Below are 14,709 nucleotides of genomic sequence, written 5' to 3'. Positions count from 1 at the left end.
GCCGCCGCCGCATCCCGGCTCTGGGGCGGCGCTGACAGTCTGGTCCGCGCCGGGCAGCGGGCGCAGCAGCGGGCAGGGCTGACGGCAGGCACGGAGGCAGACGGCGCGCGCCCGGCCCGGCGCCGGCGCCCCAACCCGCCCGCGGGGCGCCCACCTGCTGCCCCGACGGGAGGCCCCCCGCGGCCGCAGCCGCTGCCCGGGGCCGGGCGCCCGCGGCGGCACCATGAGTCCCCGCTCGTGCCTGCGTTCGCTGCGTCTCCTGGTCTTCGCTGTCTTCTCGGCCGCCGCGAGCAACTGGCTGTAAGTCGGGCCGGGACCCGGCTGGGCCGGGCGGGGCGGGGCGGGGCAGGCCCCGGGGGCAGCGGCCGGTGCCAGGCGGCGCGGGGCAGCGGGCGCGGGGGCGCCCGGCAGGTGTCTCGGCCGCGGGACGCGAGGCTCGCTCTCCTTTTCCGCTGCCGCCGCCACGGCCCGGGCCTCTCCCTCCGGGCACCCCTCCTGTCCGGGTGCGGCTCCCAGCCCAGAGGCGTCAGGGGTGGCGGCGGCGTCCGCACCCATAGGCGGCCTGGGGCGCCCGAGAGCGCAAAGGGGTGCGAGCGCGGGGCGGCGGCCGGGGTGGGGTGCGCGGCTCGGGGCGCAGCCCAAGCTCGGCTGACAGGTCGCCGAGGAAGCCCATTATGGGGAAGGACTCTGGGTCATAATAGCAGGTTAATCCCGAGAAGTCGAGGAGCGAGCTCCCCGCGCCTCGCTGCGCCTCGCTGCGGGCTGGGCTGGAGGCGTGCAGGGACCTGTTTCTGCTTGGGGGGCGGGAGCCAGGGATAGAAGGAGGGAAGGGACCAGGACACCCGGCCTTGGAGAGCCCGCAGCTGGCCCTGGCCGGCCTTGTTCTCCCTGGGGCGGGAAAAAACTCCTTCCAGCCCCTGAAAAGGACAACAGCCCACCACCTCCCTGTGTCTCACCTAAGGAAAGAGGGGTGGTGACCACTGGTGACCCGTTTCTCCTTTGCGGGGCCTGGCTCAGGGGACTCCCTGGGAAGGGACAGAAGGTTCACTGAGGACTGGGGGGGAGGGGGTCATAGGTGGAGGGAGGGGGATTCTAAAGGGATGAGCTTTGGTGAGTGGATGAACAGGGAGGCAGGAAGACTCTGGAGTCCTTCTTCATTCCCCCTGTCAGTGCCGGTTCCCCAGGCCCCAGGCTTAACCCTGGCCCCAATCCCTTCTGCCCAGAGCTCTGCCCCCATCCGCTGTGGGCAGCCAGTGGGGAGCCAAGCTCCAGTATTGATCTGAAAAGCATGAGGTGGGAAGGGGGATAGCCAACAGTGTAGCTGGGGTTTCCATGGAGACAGCGGGAGAGGAAAAAATTCTCTCTGCATCAAGACTAAAGAACAAATATCTCCCATGAAATTGCCCCGAGTGTCCAATGGCTGTTGCTATGAGGTCATTGCGGCCAGCCGGGGCCCTGCAGGCTGGAAGGAGTATGTTTGTTGGGGTCAGAGCCACCCAGGGCTTGGGGGACCGAGGTGATGTGGAATTCTCCCAGCTGTTGGGAGAGCGAGGACTCCAAGGCAGCCCGAAGTGGCTGCGGAGCTTTTGTTTTTCTTGGAGGCTTAATTTGATTAACACTTCAGGGGCAGTGGCAAAGAGTACTGAAACCGGGGCACCACCGCCTCGTCCCACGACCCCCACAGGCCATCCCCCTGAGCGAGGACGAGGTCGCCAAGCTGAGGAGGGGAGCTGATTTGGACTTGGGAGGTCTGGGGTCCCTGGAGCTGACCCTTGAAAGCAGGGGTTCCGAGCCAGGGTCTCCAAAGTGAGCGTGAGCGTCAAGAAGAACAAGGATGAGGTCTGATCCACCCAGTGCCCTGGGCTATGAAAAGGCAGAGAAAGAAGTGGCAGCTGCAGCATCCAACCCAGGTCTCAGGGAAGAGAGCAACAGCCACAGTGAAACATCTTTCGAAAGCATCTAGTGTTTGAGCTCCTTTTACAGATGAGGAAACTGAGGCCCCAGGAAGGGAAGCTACTGGCCCAACCTCAGAGCAGAGAACTGAGCCCAGAGGCTGATTCCCCGGCAGTGGCATACCCCCTTCCCTGAAGCTGTCCCCAAGTTGAGCCAGTGTGGCCCAGGTCGCATCACCACCCACACCCTCAGCCACCTCTAAGCCCGAAATCCCAGCCAGGGAGGCAGCCCCAGCTTTGGGTCACGCCAACCATGGGGAATTCCAACAGCTCAGTTCTCATGCTGGCGTCGAGGGGGGCGGGGTGAGGAGGGGCGGCCCGGAGGGAGCAGGGAGGTTGGCAAACCTGTTCTCTGCAGTAGTGATGGTTCAAGTTGCCACGAAGCCGGTCTCTGGATGACCCAGCTCGCTCCTGCTCCACCCCGGGCACCAAGCCAAGGGTCTCTGCACGGCCCAAGACAGGACGAGTAAGGGGCTTCCTGAGACCCCTACCAAGCCAGAGAGGCAGTGATGGAGAAGAGATCTCTGGGCACATTCCAAGACCGGGTCATCTGCCTTGTGTTTAGCAACCTCTGTCCCTGGAACAGGGACTGAGCCAGCTCGGAGGGAACGAAGCATCACAGCCAGGCCCCCAAGGACCTTAGGGTCTGGAAAGACAGGATAAAAGCAAAACCACGGGTGCGTGGGACAGGGTGCACGCAACTGCCGTCAGCGGAAGGGTTCGGTGTGACCTGCAGCAGTCCCAGAGGGGACTTGGCCTGAAGGTGGCAGAATCATGACAGTAATAGTAATCGTTACAGTAGTTCCCGCCGTACTCTCTAAATCCTGACAGCATCGGAATCCCATTCCACAGATGGGAAGATGGGGGGATCACAGAGGTCATTGCCCAAAGTCACCTAGCTAGTAAATGGCAGGGGCATCTGACCCAAAAGCTGCCTCTAGAAGGAAAAGCTTCAGGCAGGCAGATGTCCATCCAGGCGTGGTGGCTGCCATTATCTCTTCACGTGTGAGTCACCACAGAGGCCTGGCCCTGAGAGGATGGCAGGCTGTGTTCTCAGAGGGGCCGGGCCCGGGTGTCCTTTCCCGTTCCAGTACCTGCAGTTAGGCTTCCGTCCAGGGTCGGCTGGCTGGTCGGTTGCAAGAGACGGTGCTGTCTGTTGTCTCGGGAGGGCGGGTGGCCTGGCGGGAAGGCCAGGTGTCCCGCTGCGTGCAGCTGTTGGGCCGGTCGGAGCCTGGAGTGGGGAGGGCTCCACAGCCTGGGGCCTGGGCAAGCCCAGAGAAGCTGGAAGCCGTTGATTAGACTTGTGTCTGGCACCCCGGGCGAGCTGACAGCTTGTGGCAACTCCCACCAGTGACGGAGGGACGGATGGTTGAAAACAGTCCATCGGTGGAAGGCCCAGATGGGCTCCGAAATGGCCCTGAACGTTCCCTCCGACACAGGTTGTGCTGGGAGTTGAGAGTCCCTGCTCTGCCCCTCGCAGGCTGGCCGGTGCTGGGTGAGCCTCTCCTGCCCCCTGGGCCCCAGCCCTCTGCAGATCGCTCTGGACTCCAAATGGAAGTACTGGGGAGAGTCGGAATAGATCAGCTACAGTTTCATTATTGCGGATTTCCTGAAGGAAGGCAGTGCGGTGAGCGGGGCCCCCGCAGAGGCCCGCCAGTGAGGGCGAGGAGGCTGTGTTGCGCTCGGAGATAGTCCAGCAGAGTGCCCGAGAGCCGCGTCTCCAAGACAGCCCGCAGTGCCATCCTGGGTCCGCCACTGACCGGCTGAGTGACCGCAGGCAGGTTCCTCCTCGGGTTAAGTGGCGCCCGCCGCTGGGCAGTTACGATGCAAGCGTGAGCGCACGCGTACAGCGTGCTGAGCCCAGTGCCAGGCACGCGGATGGAAATGCTGAGATGGGGAAGCTGTGTCCTTGTTTCAAGGGATGACAGGCTGCTGCTCCCAAGCCCTGTGTACCCCAAACCGTTCCGTGGGGATCCTGTACTCTTACACAGACCGCCTCCCTGCTCTTCAACCAGGGCGCCCGCCCAAGCCTCAGAAAGCCAAGGAGGTCCAGCCCAGCAAATCCTGGTGGCCAGAGAGTTTTGTCTGGGAGCGCCCTTCAGGGCGGCTGGGGGCGGCACCTCACCCTCACCGGCTCTGACTCCCCGCAGGTGTGCGTCTCCCGTCCAAGTTCCCGTGTGCTTACGTGCTCAGCCAGGGGGGTGGAGGGAGTGACTCCCTTGACCATGGGCAGGGTGAGGCGGGGCGCTCTGGGTGCAGCTCGCTGGGCCAGGTGTGGGCAGAGCCAGCCCAGATGTGCAGTGCGCAACCCCACAGGTAAAGGTGTGGCCCAGCTCCCCCAGGAAGTGCCCCCCAAACCCCAGCTACAAAGGATCCCTCCCTCTCTTCTAAATAGGAAACCCCGCTCCTTGGAGCTCATCCCCTGGCTCTGGGCATTGGACCATCACTAATATGTCCACAGCCCTTTATAGTTTACACCAGAATCTCCTAAAATGCTCCATTGATATTTTGGGCCTGTCCTGTGCATTGTGGAACGTTCCGTAGCATCCCTGGCCTCTACCTGTTAGATGCCAGGAGCACAGCCAGGTGCTCTAAACGTAGCCAAATGTCCCTGGTGGGGAAGGATACCCCTCACTGAGAGTCAGTGGTTTACAAAGCACTTTCACACCCATGACCCTGTTAGAACCGCATAACCCCCCTCCTACTTTTGAAGGAAGGAGTCTATTCATTTCAGCCCCACTTCAGAGGCCCAGAAGTGCAGTGACTTCCCCAAAGACATTATGCAAATCAGAAGCAGGACTTGAACTTGACTTGCTCCCACATGTCCCGATCTCCTGGTTTTTATCCCCTGCCGTAGGACTGTTTTGTATTCTATGTAACTATGGTCCAATAGTGTGGTCCGTCCTTCCACGAGGTTATAAACACCTGAAGGCCAAGGCTGTGGCGGAGAAAGGAAGGGAGGGCTTGTTCACTGCAGAGGGTTTTAAGTTTTTGTCAAAGGGTGCCCTACCTTAGAGACCTCGGGTACAAGGGAAGCTCCACCCTACCGCCCTGAGTCTCAGGTGATGCTAAGAGGGGCCAGGGTGGGTGTCGGGACGTGCGGCTGTCACCCGCAGGGCTGCTGTTCTGGAGACCCCCAGCTGCTCTGCCAGGGCGCACCCCCTGGAGCCTGGCTAGGCCCTTCCTTCCCCTCACCCTCCATGACAGGGCCCCGAGACCAGGCTCTGCCCGAGGGGTTTACTCAAGCGGCGGTAACCACCCAGCTGTCTGCTATGGCTTGACTTTCTTCCCTCAGCCCTGGATTAGCAATTGAGCAACTCAGCAAGCCTCTGACAAGACAGTGTTCCCCAAACCTGTTGAAACTCGCCCAGCTCGGGCCCTGTGGGTGCGTTTGTAAAGCTGAGCATTTACGCCAAGCCTCCTTTTCGTGTTCCTCCCTCTGGGAAGAAGGGCTTGGCCTGAGCCAACGGGGCACAGGGCTGGCTGGGGGAGCCACGGAAGGGGGGGACAGCTGCCTGGCACTGGCCCCTCTGGTCAGCCCCGCTCAGAGGAGCTCAGCCAAGCCGCCGCCCGTGAGCTCAGCAAGCTCAGCTGGAAGATGAAGCTGGGACCCCACGGTTGCGGTCCAGATGTCCACAGGAGTTGCCAGCTTTTATCTCTGAGTCCCGAACTGCGTCTTCCGTGATTCAGCCAAACCCAGGAGAAGGCTCGCTCCCTGCCGTGACCCCATCAGCTCCCCCTTCCCCATCTAAACCCCTCTCCACCTCCCCCATCTCCTGGCAAACTTGAAACCAGACTGTGTTCTAAAGTTCCCCTGACCAAGTCACGAACCCCGCCGCCATGGAGGGGACCTGGTCTGAGCAGAGAGGGGAGGAAGGTGGGTAGGAGGAGGGAGGGATGTGTTCAGAGCAGGAAGGAGCCTCCCAACAGCCAGCCGCTCACAGCTCACAGGAGAACTTTGGAGAGGCCCATTAGAAGCAGCGGGAAATTTCCAGAAACTCCAGGGGCCTCTTCCTGCGGTGACTCCTGGATGGTCCTTTCGGACCCTATTCCTCCCTCTGCTCACACCCAGGACCTATCATGGCAAGTTGGGTTCCAGGAACTCTTCCCCGAGGGCTGGCGACAGCGGGGTGCCTAGCAGTCCTGGCACCCCAGGCACAGAGGACCAAGTCACAGCCATCAGAGTTCAGAGGGTCCCTGGAGATTATCCATTTCAACACATTGAAACTCTAAGCAGGGGCATGCCTGGTAAAGCCCCATTCAATCCTGTCAAACGCTCACTTGTCGAGACCTACCCTGCCAGGCACTGTGCTAGGCACGTGGGGTCACACAGCACACTAGTGATAGAGCTGGAACTCCAGCCCAGGTCTCCTGACTGTCTTCCCAGAACTTGCCCTGCAGCCCCACACCCTCACCAGTCATCCTCTGTGGGAGGTTATGAACAATGGAACAAGGAAGGAACCAAAGTTGTCCTAGCTCCCTCGTTGGGATAGGGGTGCAGGTTTGACCACAGGCTCTCCCAGAACGGGGCCTTCAGAAGGGATCCACCAAAGCCAAGGAACCCACTAGAAACCTGGAGCCGCCAGAACAGGAGCCCCACTCCGGGAAGCCAGGGCCTGCCCTGGACGGCTCAGCTGGGTTTTACACTCCCCCCCACCTTGCTCCCGCCCCCCGGGCTCCCTCAGCCAAGCCAGGGAGGGTCAGTGGCTCTAGGGGCAAGAGAGGCGCTCTGGGGACAAGAGTTGGGTGGGTCTTTCTTTGCAAGGGAGAAGCTCTCTGCTGCCCAATGAGGGGGCAAGGTCAGGACGTGCCCTAAATTTGACACCCACTCACCCCCACCATCTCACTTGCCCCACAGAGAGAAGGTAAAGTCTTACGTTCTGGCGAGCTCTGGGGCCATCCAGGCTCAGGTCTGAGTGGCTACTTCCTGGCCCCGAGTCAGCCACCCGCTCCCCAGGAACACATGGTATGAGATGGGAGAGGGTCTCCCATGCAGGAAGAGAGGAGGCATGGAGCCCTCAGGAATGACATGTAGGGAGCTGGGGTGCCAGGCTACGGGACATAATGGAAACTGGAAGCAAGAAGATTTTTAAAAATGGGGTTGCTGAGGCTTCTGAGGTTGGGGAGCAAAGGAAGCTAGGGATCCCGGGAGACGGGGAGAAGGGGACTAGTGCCCTGGGCTATAGGAGTGGGGCTTGGGTTCCAGAAAAGGCTGGCATTCCGCTGAACTGAGGAAAGGTCCTTGGGACCTGAGCTGAGCATTGAGGACTCCGGAGTTCTGCCAGGGCTGGGGAGAAGGTGGAGGAGAGACTGCACCCACCACCCCACAACCGCTGTGTCTCCGAGGCCGGCCCATCCTCCCCAGCTGCCCCTCCAGAGGTCTCAGGCCAGTGGCAGCCACTCCTTCCACGGCTGCTGAGACCACAGGCCCACGTGCCATCGAGGCAGCCCCACGGCCACTGAGACACCTCCCTCCTGAGTACCCCTCGCTCCTGAGAGCGGTGCGGACGCCTCCGCTGGAGTCCAGGGACGCCCTGGGACGGCAGCAGGACTCAGCAATGGGAGAACGAAGCCACCTTCCTCAAATCATTGTCACTGCCAAACCGTCAGGCCCCGGGTACGCGGCACCGTCTCCGGAACCTGATCCGCCTGCCCGGGCTTAGCGGCCACAATGACCTGACTGGCTGCGTGGCCTGGAACTCATGCCTCCTGGAACCTCATCTCTAACAAGGAGGGGCTGCCATCCCCCCGGCCAAGCCTGCACGGCTGCAGTAGGGGTGTATTCAAGCACGTGACTGCTGTCTGAAGAGCACAGGTGACAGGGGACGCAAGGTCCCTCCCGTCCAGTCCATCTCATCCCGCAAAGGGTTCCCAAGTCCCCCAGGCACACCGAGCCCGTTCTGAGCCCCGCTGTCCCTGGTCTCTTCACCCCAGTGTCCCAGCCTCTGATCTCCTAACAGCACCCATCCCCCGTCGCACCTCTCGGACTCCTGGTCCCTGGAGGGTCCGTCCGATGGGCCCGAGTCGCTGGCACACGTCCTCTAGCTCTGCGGGCTCCATCTGGAGATTCCGTCCAAGCTCTGCAGTTGGGTGGAGGCTGAAGGGACCCATCGTTCCCCATGGGAGTGTGTCCTTCCCTTGGGCTGGCGAACCCAGGTCGACGAGAGCTGAGGGAGCCGAGCCAGAGAAGACCAATGAGCAGGACTGGTCTGCGGTCCAGCAGGGGGCCCAGCTCAAGGGACTGGGAAGGGGCTTCGAGGGGGCAGCGGCGGTGGTGATGGTGATACCGATGATGGAGTTAAACATCTTAATGCAGGCCATCGTGATAATCTAACATAATAAGGTGCCAACAGGGAGCAGTGTCTCCTGTGTGAACATTTAATCCGCTTAAGGCTCCTGAGCCCAGACCTATTATTCTCCCCATTCTACAGATGAAGACCCTGAGGCCAGAGACGCTCACTAACTTGCCTCCGGGAACACACAGCCGGGATTCTGACCCAGTCTGCCATTTCTCTCGCACAGTGCACCACCCTGTGGACCGTGCGGAAGGATAGGTCTCCGTGACGGGGCCACGTCGGGGAGTGGGCAGCAGGATTCAGAGACCGTGGATGCAGAAGCGTCCGAAGGGCCGAGAAGAGTTGAGGGGTGTGGTGACGACCTGGGGAAGCGGACACTGACCACCCCCGGGGGAGAACGCGGTCCTGGGTGGGGTCTGTGGTGCGCGTGCCCTATCTCCCCAGGCGGCTGGCTGTTAGGCAGGCACCACGGCTCCTTCCGGCTCCTCCTCCTGCCCGCTTGGCCTCCTTCCTCCCCGGTGTCCCAGGCACTGCCACTCCTGAGGAGGCTCTAAATGTGGCCCGGGCAGGCAGGGAGGCCAGAGGGAGGGGGCAGAGAGGCCTGGGCTGGCGTCCCAGCCCCCACCTGGACACTGATCTGCTCGGCCTCCCAAACGCTCCAGCTATTTCCCGTCCCCTCTCCTCTAGACGCGCAGAGTAAGAGCTGGAGAGGAGTCGAAGAGGTGCGGATTTTCCTCTAGGAATTTGTATATTTTTTTAAAAGCAAGCAAACCTGGAAAAGCTTGGGACAAGCCCAGCTAATTTTAGTTTCTAATGAAAACAGCAGGTGGCCGAGAGGATCTGATCTCCCTGGCAGGGCCAGGGCCCTCCAGCCTTGCAGGCTGCTGCACGGGCCGGCGGGGAGGGCCTCCTGGGAGGAGCCAGCAGGACCTGCAGCCCCCGGTTGAGAAGATGGGGGCACAAGCTGGCTGGCAGCGGCAGCCGGGGCGGCTCGGGCTGCCGGGGTAACCTGATCGATGGCAGGGCTGTGGCTGGAGTCCTGGGTGGCTGGGGCAGCAGGTGGCAAATGGCTAAGCCTGTACTGAGCAGTGGCAGGAAGAAGCCTAAGTTGGGGCAAGGCGACCAGAACGAGAGAAGAAGCAGCGATGGTTGAGGCCCTCTGCAGGCCTGGGCAGCCCGGCCCGGCCCCAGCCAACACCGATCATGCCTGGGAGGCTCTCGGGCTCCCCAGAAATGGCTTGTGCAGCCAGCGTTCGAGCCCGGCCCAGCTCCAGGGTCATAGAGTGGCACACGTGTCTCTGGGGGAAAGGCTGAGCCACCTTAGGGGGCAGGAAGGGGACTCCTGAGGCCCCCAGGGCCAGTTGGGCCTGACCCCTAACCGTCTCCAAACCCTGTGCAGGCTGGTAGGCAAAGGCAGTCCCCCTCGTACTCCCTTACCCCCTGTCTTCCCTACCCTGAGGACTCTGCCAGGAGGCAACAGAGGGGGACAGAGCCCTCCACCACGCTGCAGACATTGACTGAACACCTTCTGTGTGCCTCGCCCTGTGCCAGGCCCCGAGGAGGCCACGGGCAGGATGTGACACTGAAGGTGGTGTCAGCTCGCACAGCTGTCAGGTAGGGCAGGACCACAGCCGGGGTACAGGGGAGACGGAGCTCCCAGTCCCTCACTGGCTGTGTGACTTTGGGCAAGGCACTCCACCTCTCTGGGCTTAGGTTCACTCCTCTGTAAAATGAGGCCAGGCACCCGAACAAGCAAGCAGTGAGGGCAAGGGCCTGGGGTCCCCACTCTCTCCACCCCATTCCCAGCTGCATGTCCGACCGCAGCAGCCAGCCCTTCCCGGGCAAGACCCTGGGATCTGGGCGATTTGGGGTGGGGTGGAGCTGTGCCTCCTGTGGCCTGGACGGGGACAGCTGTTGGGCCAGATGAAGGCAGGGGCCGGGGGGTGGCACGGGTGCCAGCCGCGGGGGCAGGCACGCTCCTCAGCGGAAGAGGGTTCTCAGCTTCTTCCTGGAAGCTGTCCCAGTGACTCACGGCCATGGCAGCCCGGCAGCTCACCCCTAAAGCCCTACTACTGTTATTTCAGGCAGCCTCCCCTCTCTGAGTCTGAAGCTAGGAGAGAGGGGTGGGCAGCCCTTCTGGTCCACTTCATTTCTCATTCAACGGTAGGGGCTCCGTCTATCAGCCTGGCCGTCCCCCGCTCTGCCGAGGCCTTTGAGGCTTGGACACACCTGCCTCCCCATCTGTAGAAGGAGGACGGCCACTCGGACAGTAGGAAAGGCTACAAAGACCGGCCAGTTTATTATCCCCACGAGGAGAATAGACTCCGAGTAGGCAGGGACTTGCCCAAGGTCACACCGTGAGCTGGTGGCTCAGCCAGGCCTCCCCAGCCTGCTTCCCCTACCCAGAGAACCCCTGCCCTTGAACACCTCCCTTCACCAGGAGCCAGGAGCTGTAGGGCCTGACCTGGCCCCTTAGCTGGATGCAGTGGGAACAGGGGCTGAGATGGGTACAGGCCAGCTCTGTGCCCCCATATCTATCAGGGAATAGGGGCCCCCACCCTTATCCAAGAGGACAGGTCTGAGTCTGAGCAGGAAAGGATCCAACTTGAGGCCCAACTCCTTGTCCCCTCACTCGAGGCCTCCCAAGTATGGACCTGGCCCCCTGCCAGTGGCTGGGCTCTTGGCGCCCCCTGCAGGCCAAGAGCACCAGGTGGGCCTAGCTCCGCAGGGGCCGCCCTTTCCTCAGCTGGCCCAGGCAAGGGGAGCGCCCAGACAGGGCTGAGGAGCCAAGTCTGCCCCCCTCCCTTCCAGAGGCACCCCCACCACCACCCCTCGACCATCTTCCCACCCTTGTCTCCGCTCTGGAGGCTCCTGCCCCAACCCTACCGGTCTGTGCATCCCCTAGGCAGGGCCTGATAGAGAAGACAAGGAGGTCCCCCGGGGGGCGAGGAACGTGGGGAGAGGAAGGGAGGGTGGGACTGCCTCAGCCCAAGACCACCCATCTGCTACTCACCTGTGCTACCGGGGAAAGCGGTCCTCACGGTCACACCTACAGTGGGGCCGGCTGAGCGCGGGCTGCACCAGCCACGTCAAGTCACGCTACCTCGCAGCTGCCCTCTGTGGGGTTCTAGATCTCCAATTCTGGATGAAGAAGCTAGAAGCAGGGGGGCTGCTGATGCAGCCGTGAGGAGGAACGTGGGTTCCAGAATCAGCTCTCCCTCGGTGCTTAGCCAAGAGCTTCCCCTGAAGGGCCGCCCAGCGCCAGGCTGGCTTCACGGCCGCTCCTGGGAATGTGCCAAAGCCCCGATGCCCACCCAGCCCCGCCCGGAGGGAGGCCCAGGCGCCTGCGCTTCCCACAAGCCCCGCAAACGTTCCGACGCGCGGCCGGATTTGAGAACCATCCCTCTGGTCCAACCCACGAGCCTGGCAAACCGAATCCACTTGCTGCTCACACAGCCCCTGGAGGAAAGCTCGGCGACCAGCAGGCAGCCCACCGACGTGCTTTGTCCGGCACCCTGAGGCTGAGCGACCCCGGCTCCCTGCGGCTTCCGCCCCCCGGGCTCAGGTCTAGTCCTTGAGCCGCTTAAAAAGACATGGGGTCTAGCACGGGCTTTGAAGTCAGGCAAAACCAGGTTCAAGTTCCGGCTCCACCTCTTACTAGCTGTATGACCTTGGGCACAAGGCAAGCGACTTAGCCTCTCTGTGCCTCAGTTTCCTCCTCTATAAAATGGGAGTCCATTGGCTTGCTGAGGGGATAAATGCAATAATGTCAGTAAAGTGCTTAGCCCCGTCCTAAGTCCCATCGAAGTGAGCTGTGCTTACTACCATCGGCATTAAAATGCCCCATATTTTAGTAGGGCTTTCTGTGTACTTCTCTTTTTGCTCTCCATACATTCACTTGGTTCAGCAAACAAATGGCCAGTTCCTGCCCTACTGCCTCAGACCCCTGGTCAGACCATCTCTGGCACACACAGGACCCCTTTTGCTCTGACAACAGTTCCTCAACTTAGCCAGAGCCAGTGGTACCCTCCCCACATTACAGATGAGAAAACGGAGTCCCGGAGAGTGGTGGCCTTCCCCTTTGATCCCTCTTTGGACAAATTCGTGCAGCTTCCCTTATAGGATGCAGCAGCGCCTTCACCCCCACGACCCAGAAAACTCACCCAACCCGGACCAGGGATGCTGGCCGAGCCCCTGGTGGGGGGTGGGGGATGTGGAGAGGCTGGTTCACTACAGAGTCAGGGGCAGCAGGATACTTGCTCTCTTTGGCCAAGGATGTCAGCTAGTGGAGACGGGGGACAGGCAGGGAGCCAGTGGTTAGAACACAGCCGTGGGGTTATCAGACCTGGGCTTCAGGCTCTCTGCCCTTACAAGCCAGGAGACCCTGAGCTGGTCACGTCACCTATCTGAGACTTACCTGGCACTTAGCAGGTGTTCAGCTAATGCATACCTCTTTCCCTTGAGAGGGACCACTTCTTCCTGACAGGGCCTTTCCCCAGCTCCGCTCCCATCCTGCTGAGCGTTCTTGCAGCTTGCGTCTGGCTCCCTTGCCTCCTGGCCCAGATCACACAGTGTCTGTCCTCAGATGCGACAGAGCCTGTCCTTCGACCTGCCATGGAGGAGGACAGGCAGGAGGAAAGCCCCCAGGGCTTGAAGGGGTTCGCACCTCAGCTCTGGCCCTTGCTACCTGGGTCACCTTGGTCTTGTCACCCTCTTAGCCTTCATTTTGGAATCCGTAAAATGGGCATCATAATTGCCACCTCAGAGATTGGAGGTGGGGACACAGCGGGAAGCAGTGGCTGCCACCGAGCACCGCCCACAGTGGGTGTTCGATGAACAGCAGTGCGCTCTCCCTCCTCCCCTGAAGTGGGCGTTAGAGCCCCTGCTCCCCGTGGGCCTGGTCCCAGAGCCCTCGGACGTGGGCACCTAGCTTGTGAGCCTCGTCGGAACCTGTGAGGTGGAACTGGCATCGTTGCGCCCTCTTCGGGCTGTAAGCGCTCAGGGGCTGAGGCAAGAGCACGGCACACTTCGCTTTCCTCCCCCGCCACCATCCATGTGCTGACCGAGTCCCCACTGCCACCCTGACGCTGGCCTCCGTCTGGTACCCCGCGATGTGGCTGGCCGTGGCGTGGCCTTGCAGCCAGAAGGGGGGCTCAGGTCCCCAGAGTCCTCGCCTGGGGGCAGGGAAAGAGACACCCCAGGGGAGTAGTCCCAGCCTCCCAGCCAGAGGGACGTGACGGGGTCAGAGCCCAGGGCCACGCCGGTGGGTCCCATGGGGGCTCTGTCAGCATCCCTCCTGGGGCCAGGCCTGCTTTGGCGGAGGCTCATGCAGGACAGCTCCTCCCCCCATGGTCCCAAGAGCCAGGCCAGAGGGCCTGTCACCGGATCCGAGAGAAGTCAGCGCCGAGACCTGCTGGTGGGATGAGTCGGTTCCCGGAGACCTGGGCTGGGCACAGCCTGGTCCTGGCAGTGGAAAGAGGAGGAAGGAGCACCGCGCCACATTCCACCCCGCCGCCTTGTCCCCAGGTACCTGGCCAAGCTGTCGTCGGTGGGGAGCATCTCGGAGGAGGAGACGTGCGAGAAGCTCAAGGGCCTGATCCAGAGGCAGGTGCAGATGTGCAAGCGGAACCTGGAGGTGATGGACTCAGTGCGCCGTGGCGCTCAGCTGGCCATCGAGGAGTGCCAGTACCAGTTCCGGAACCGGCGCTGGAACTGCTCCACGCTCGACTCCCTGCCCGTCTTCGGCAAGGTGGTGACACAAGGTGAGGGAGGGGCTCGCGGGAGGTGTGGGGGATGGGGGCCGCGGCACCTCCCTGGCAGGGGGGTCACACGCCGTCCGTCATTGAGCTAAAGCAGCGCGCGCGGCTGGAGCCAGGGCAGGAGGGCACGGTGCGGGCTGGGTGCTGGGGTGGGCGGGCCAGCAGAGGGGTGCTGCTCCTTGTGGGTGCAGCACGCTCTAGTCCGTAGCACTTCGGTCCCCGAGCTGCCGTCCCGGCTCTACAAAGGGAGAAGCTGAGGCTCAGGCAGGGGAAAAGATGGATTGGCCCGGAGCTCCTCGGAGGGTGGACCTGGGGCTCCAGACCCCCAGCCCCAGGCTGCTTTGACCTTCACCCTTGGCCTCCTGGGTGAGCCCCCCTCGTTCGTCTGTACCTGTGACGAGCCCTATGGACAGCCTCACCATGCCAACTCTGAGACCAGGGAAGAGCAGCGCCCCGCTTCTGTCCTCCCGGGAGCAGTCAAGCCAAGCTTCTACAGCAATAGCACAAGCTAGGGACCAGACCCTGTTTTAAGTAAATACTAAATACTTGGAGATAGGCTTCCATGTTGCAAATGAAGAGACGGGGGCACATGGAGGTTCAGGAACTTGCCTGAGGTCACAGAACTAGCAAGTGGCAGAGCCAGGGCTGGAGCCCATGCAATTCAGCTCCAGGGTCTCACCCATAATGAGAAAATGCCGTGAT

The 14,709-nt window shown here is 61.9% G+C and overlaps 1 protein-coding gene across 3 annotated transcripts in view; it reads left to right on the top strand.

Moving 5' to 3' along the window:
• The first annotated feature begins 202 nt into the window (after positions 1–202).
• The window catches only part of WNT4 (Wnt family member 4), a 26,740-nt gene continuing 12,233 nt past the window's right edge, over positions 203–14,709 (top strand). For all 3 annotated transcript variants that reach the window (XM_040618939.1, XM_040618940.1, XM_040645924.1), the window contains exons 1-2: positions 203–300; positions 13,775–14,010. In XM_040618939.1, coding sequence (XP_040474873.1) covers positions 224–300; positions 13,775–14,010 — 313 coding nt within the window. In that variant the 5' untranslated portion in view covers positions 203–223. The remainder of the gene's footprint in view (positions 301–13,774; positions 14,011–14,709) is intronic.

This window comes from Ursus maritimus, unplaced genomic scaffold (genome assembly GCF_017311325.1).
Source record: "Ursus maritimus isolate PB19 unplaced genomic scaffold, ASM1731132v1 scaffold_32, whole genome shotgun sequence".
Classification (NCBI taxonomy): domain Eukaryota; kingdom Metazoa; phylum Chordata; class Mammalia; order Carnivora; family Ursidae; genus Ursus; species Ursus maritimus.
Note: the sequence above shows the minus strand (reverse complement) of the source record. Positions and strands in the feature narration are given on the sequence as shown.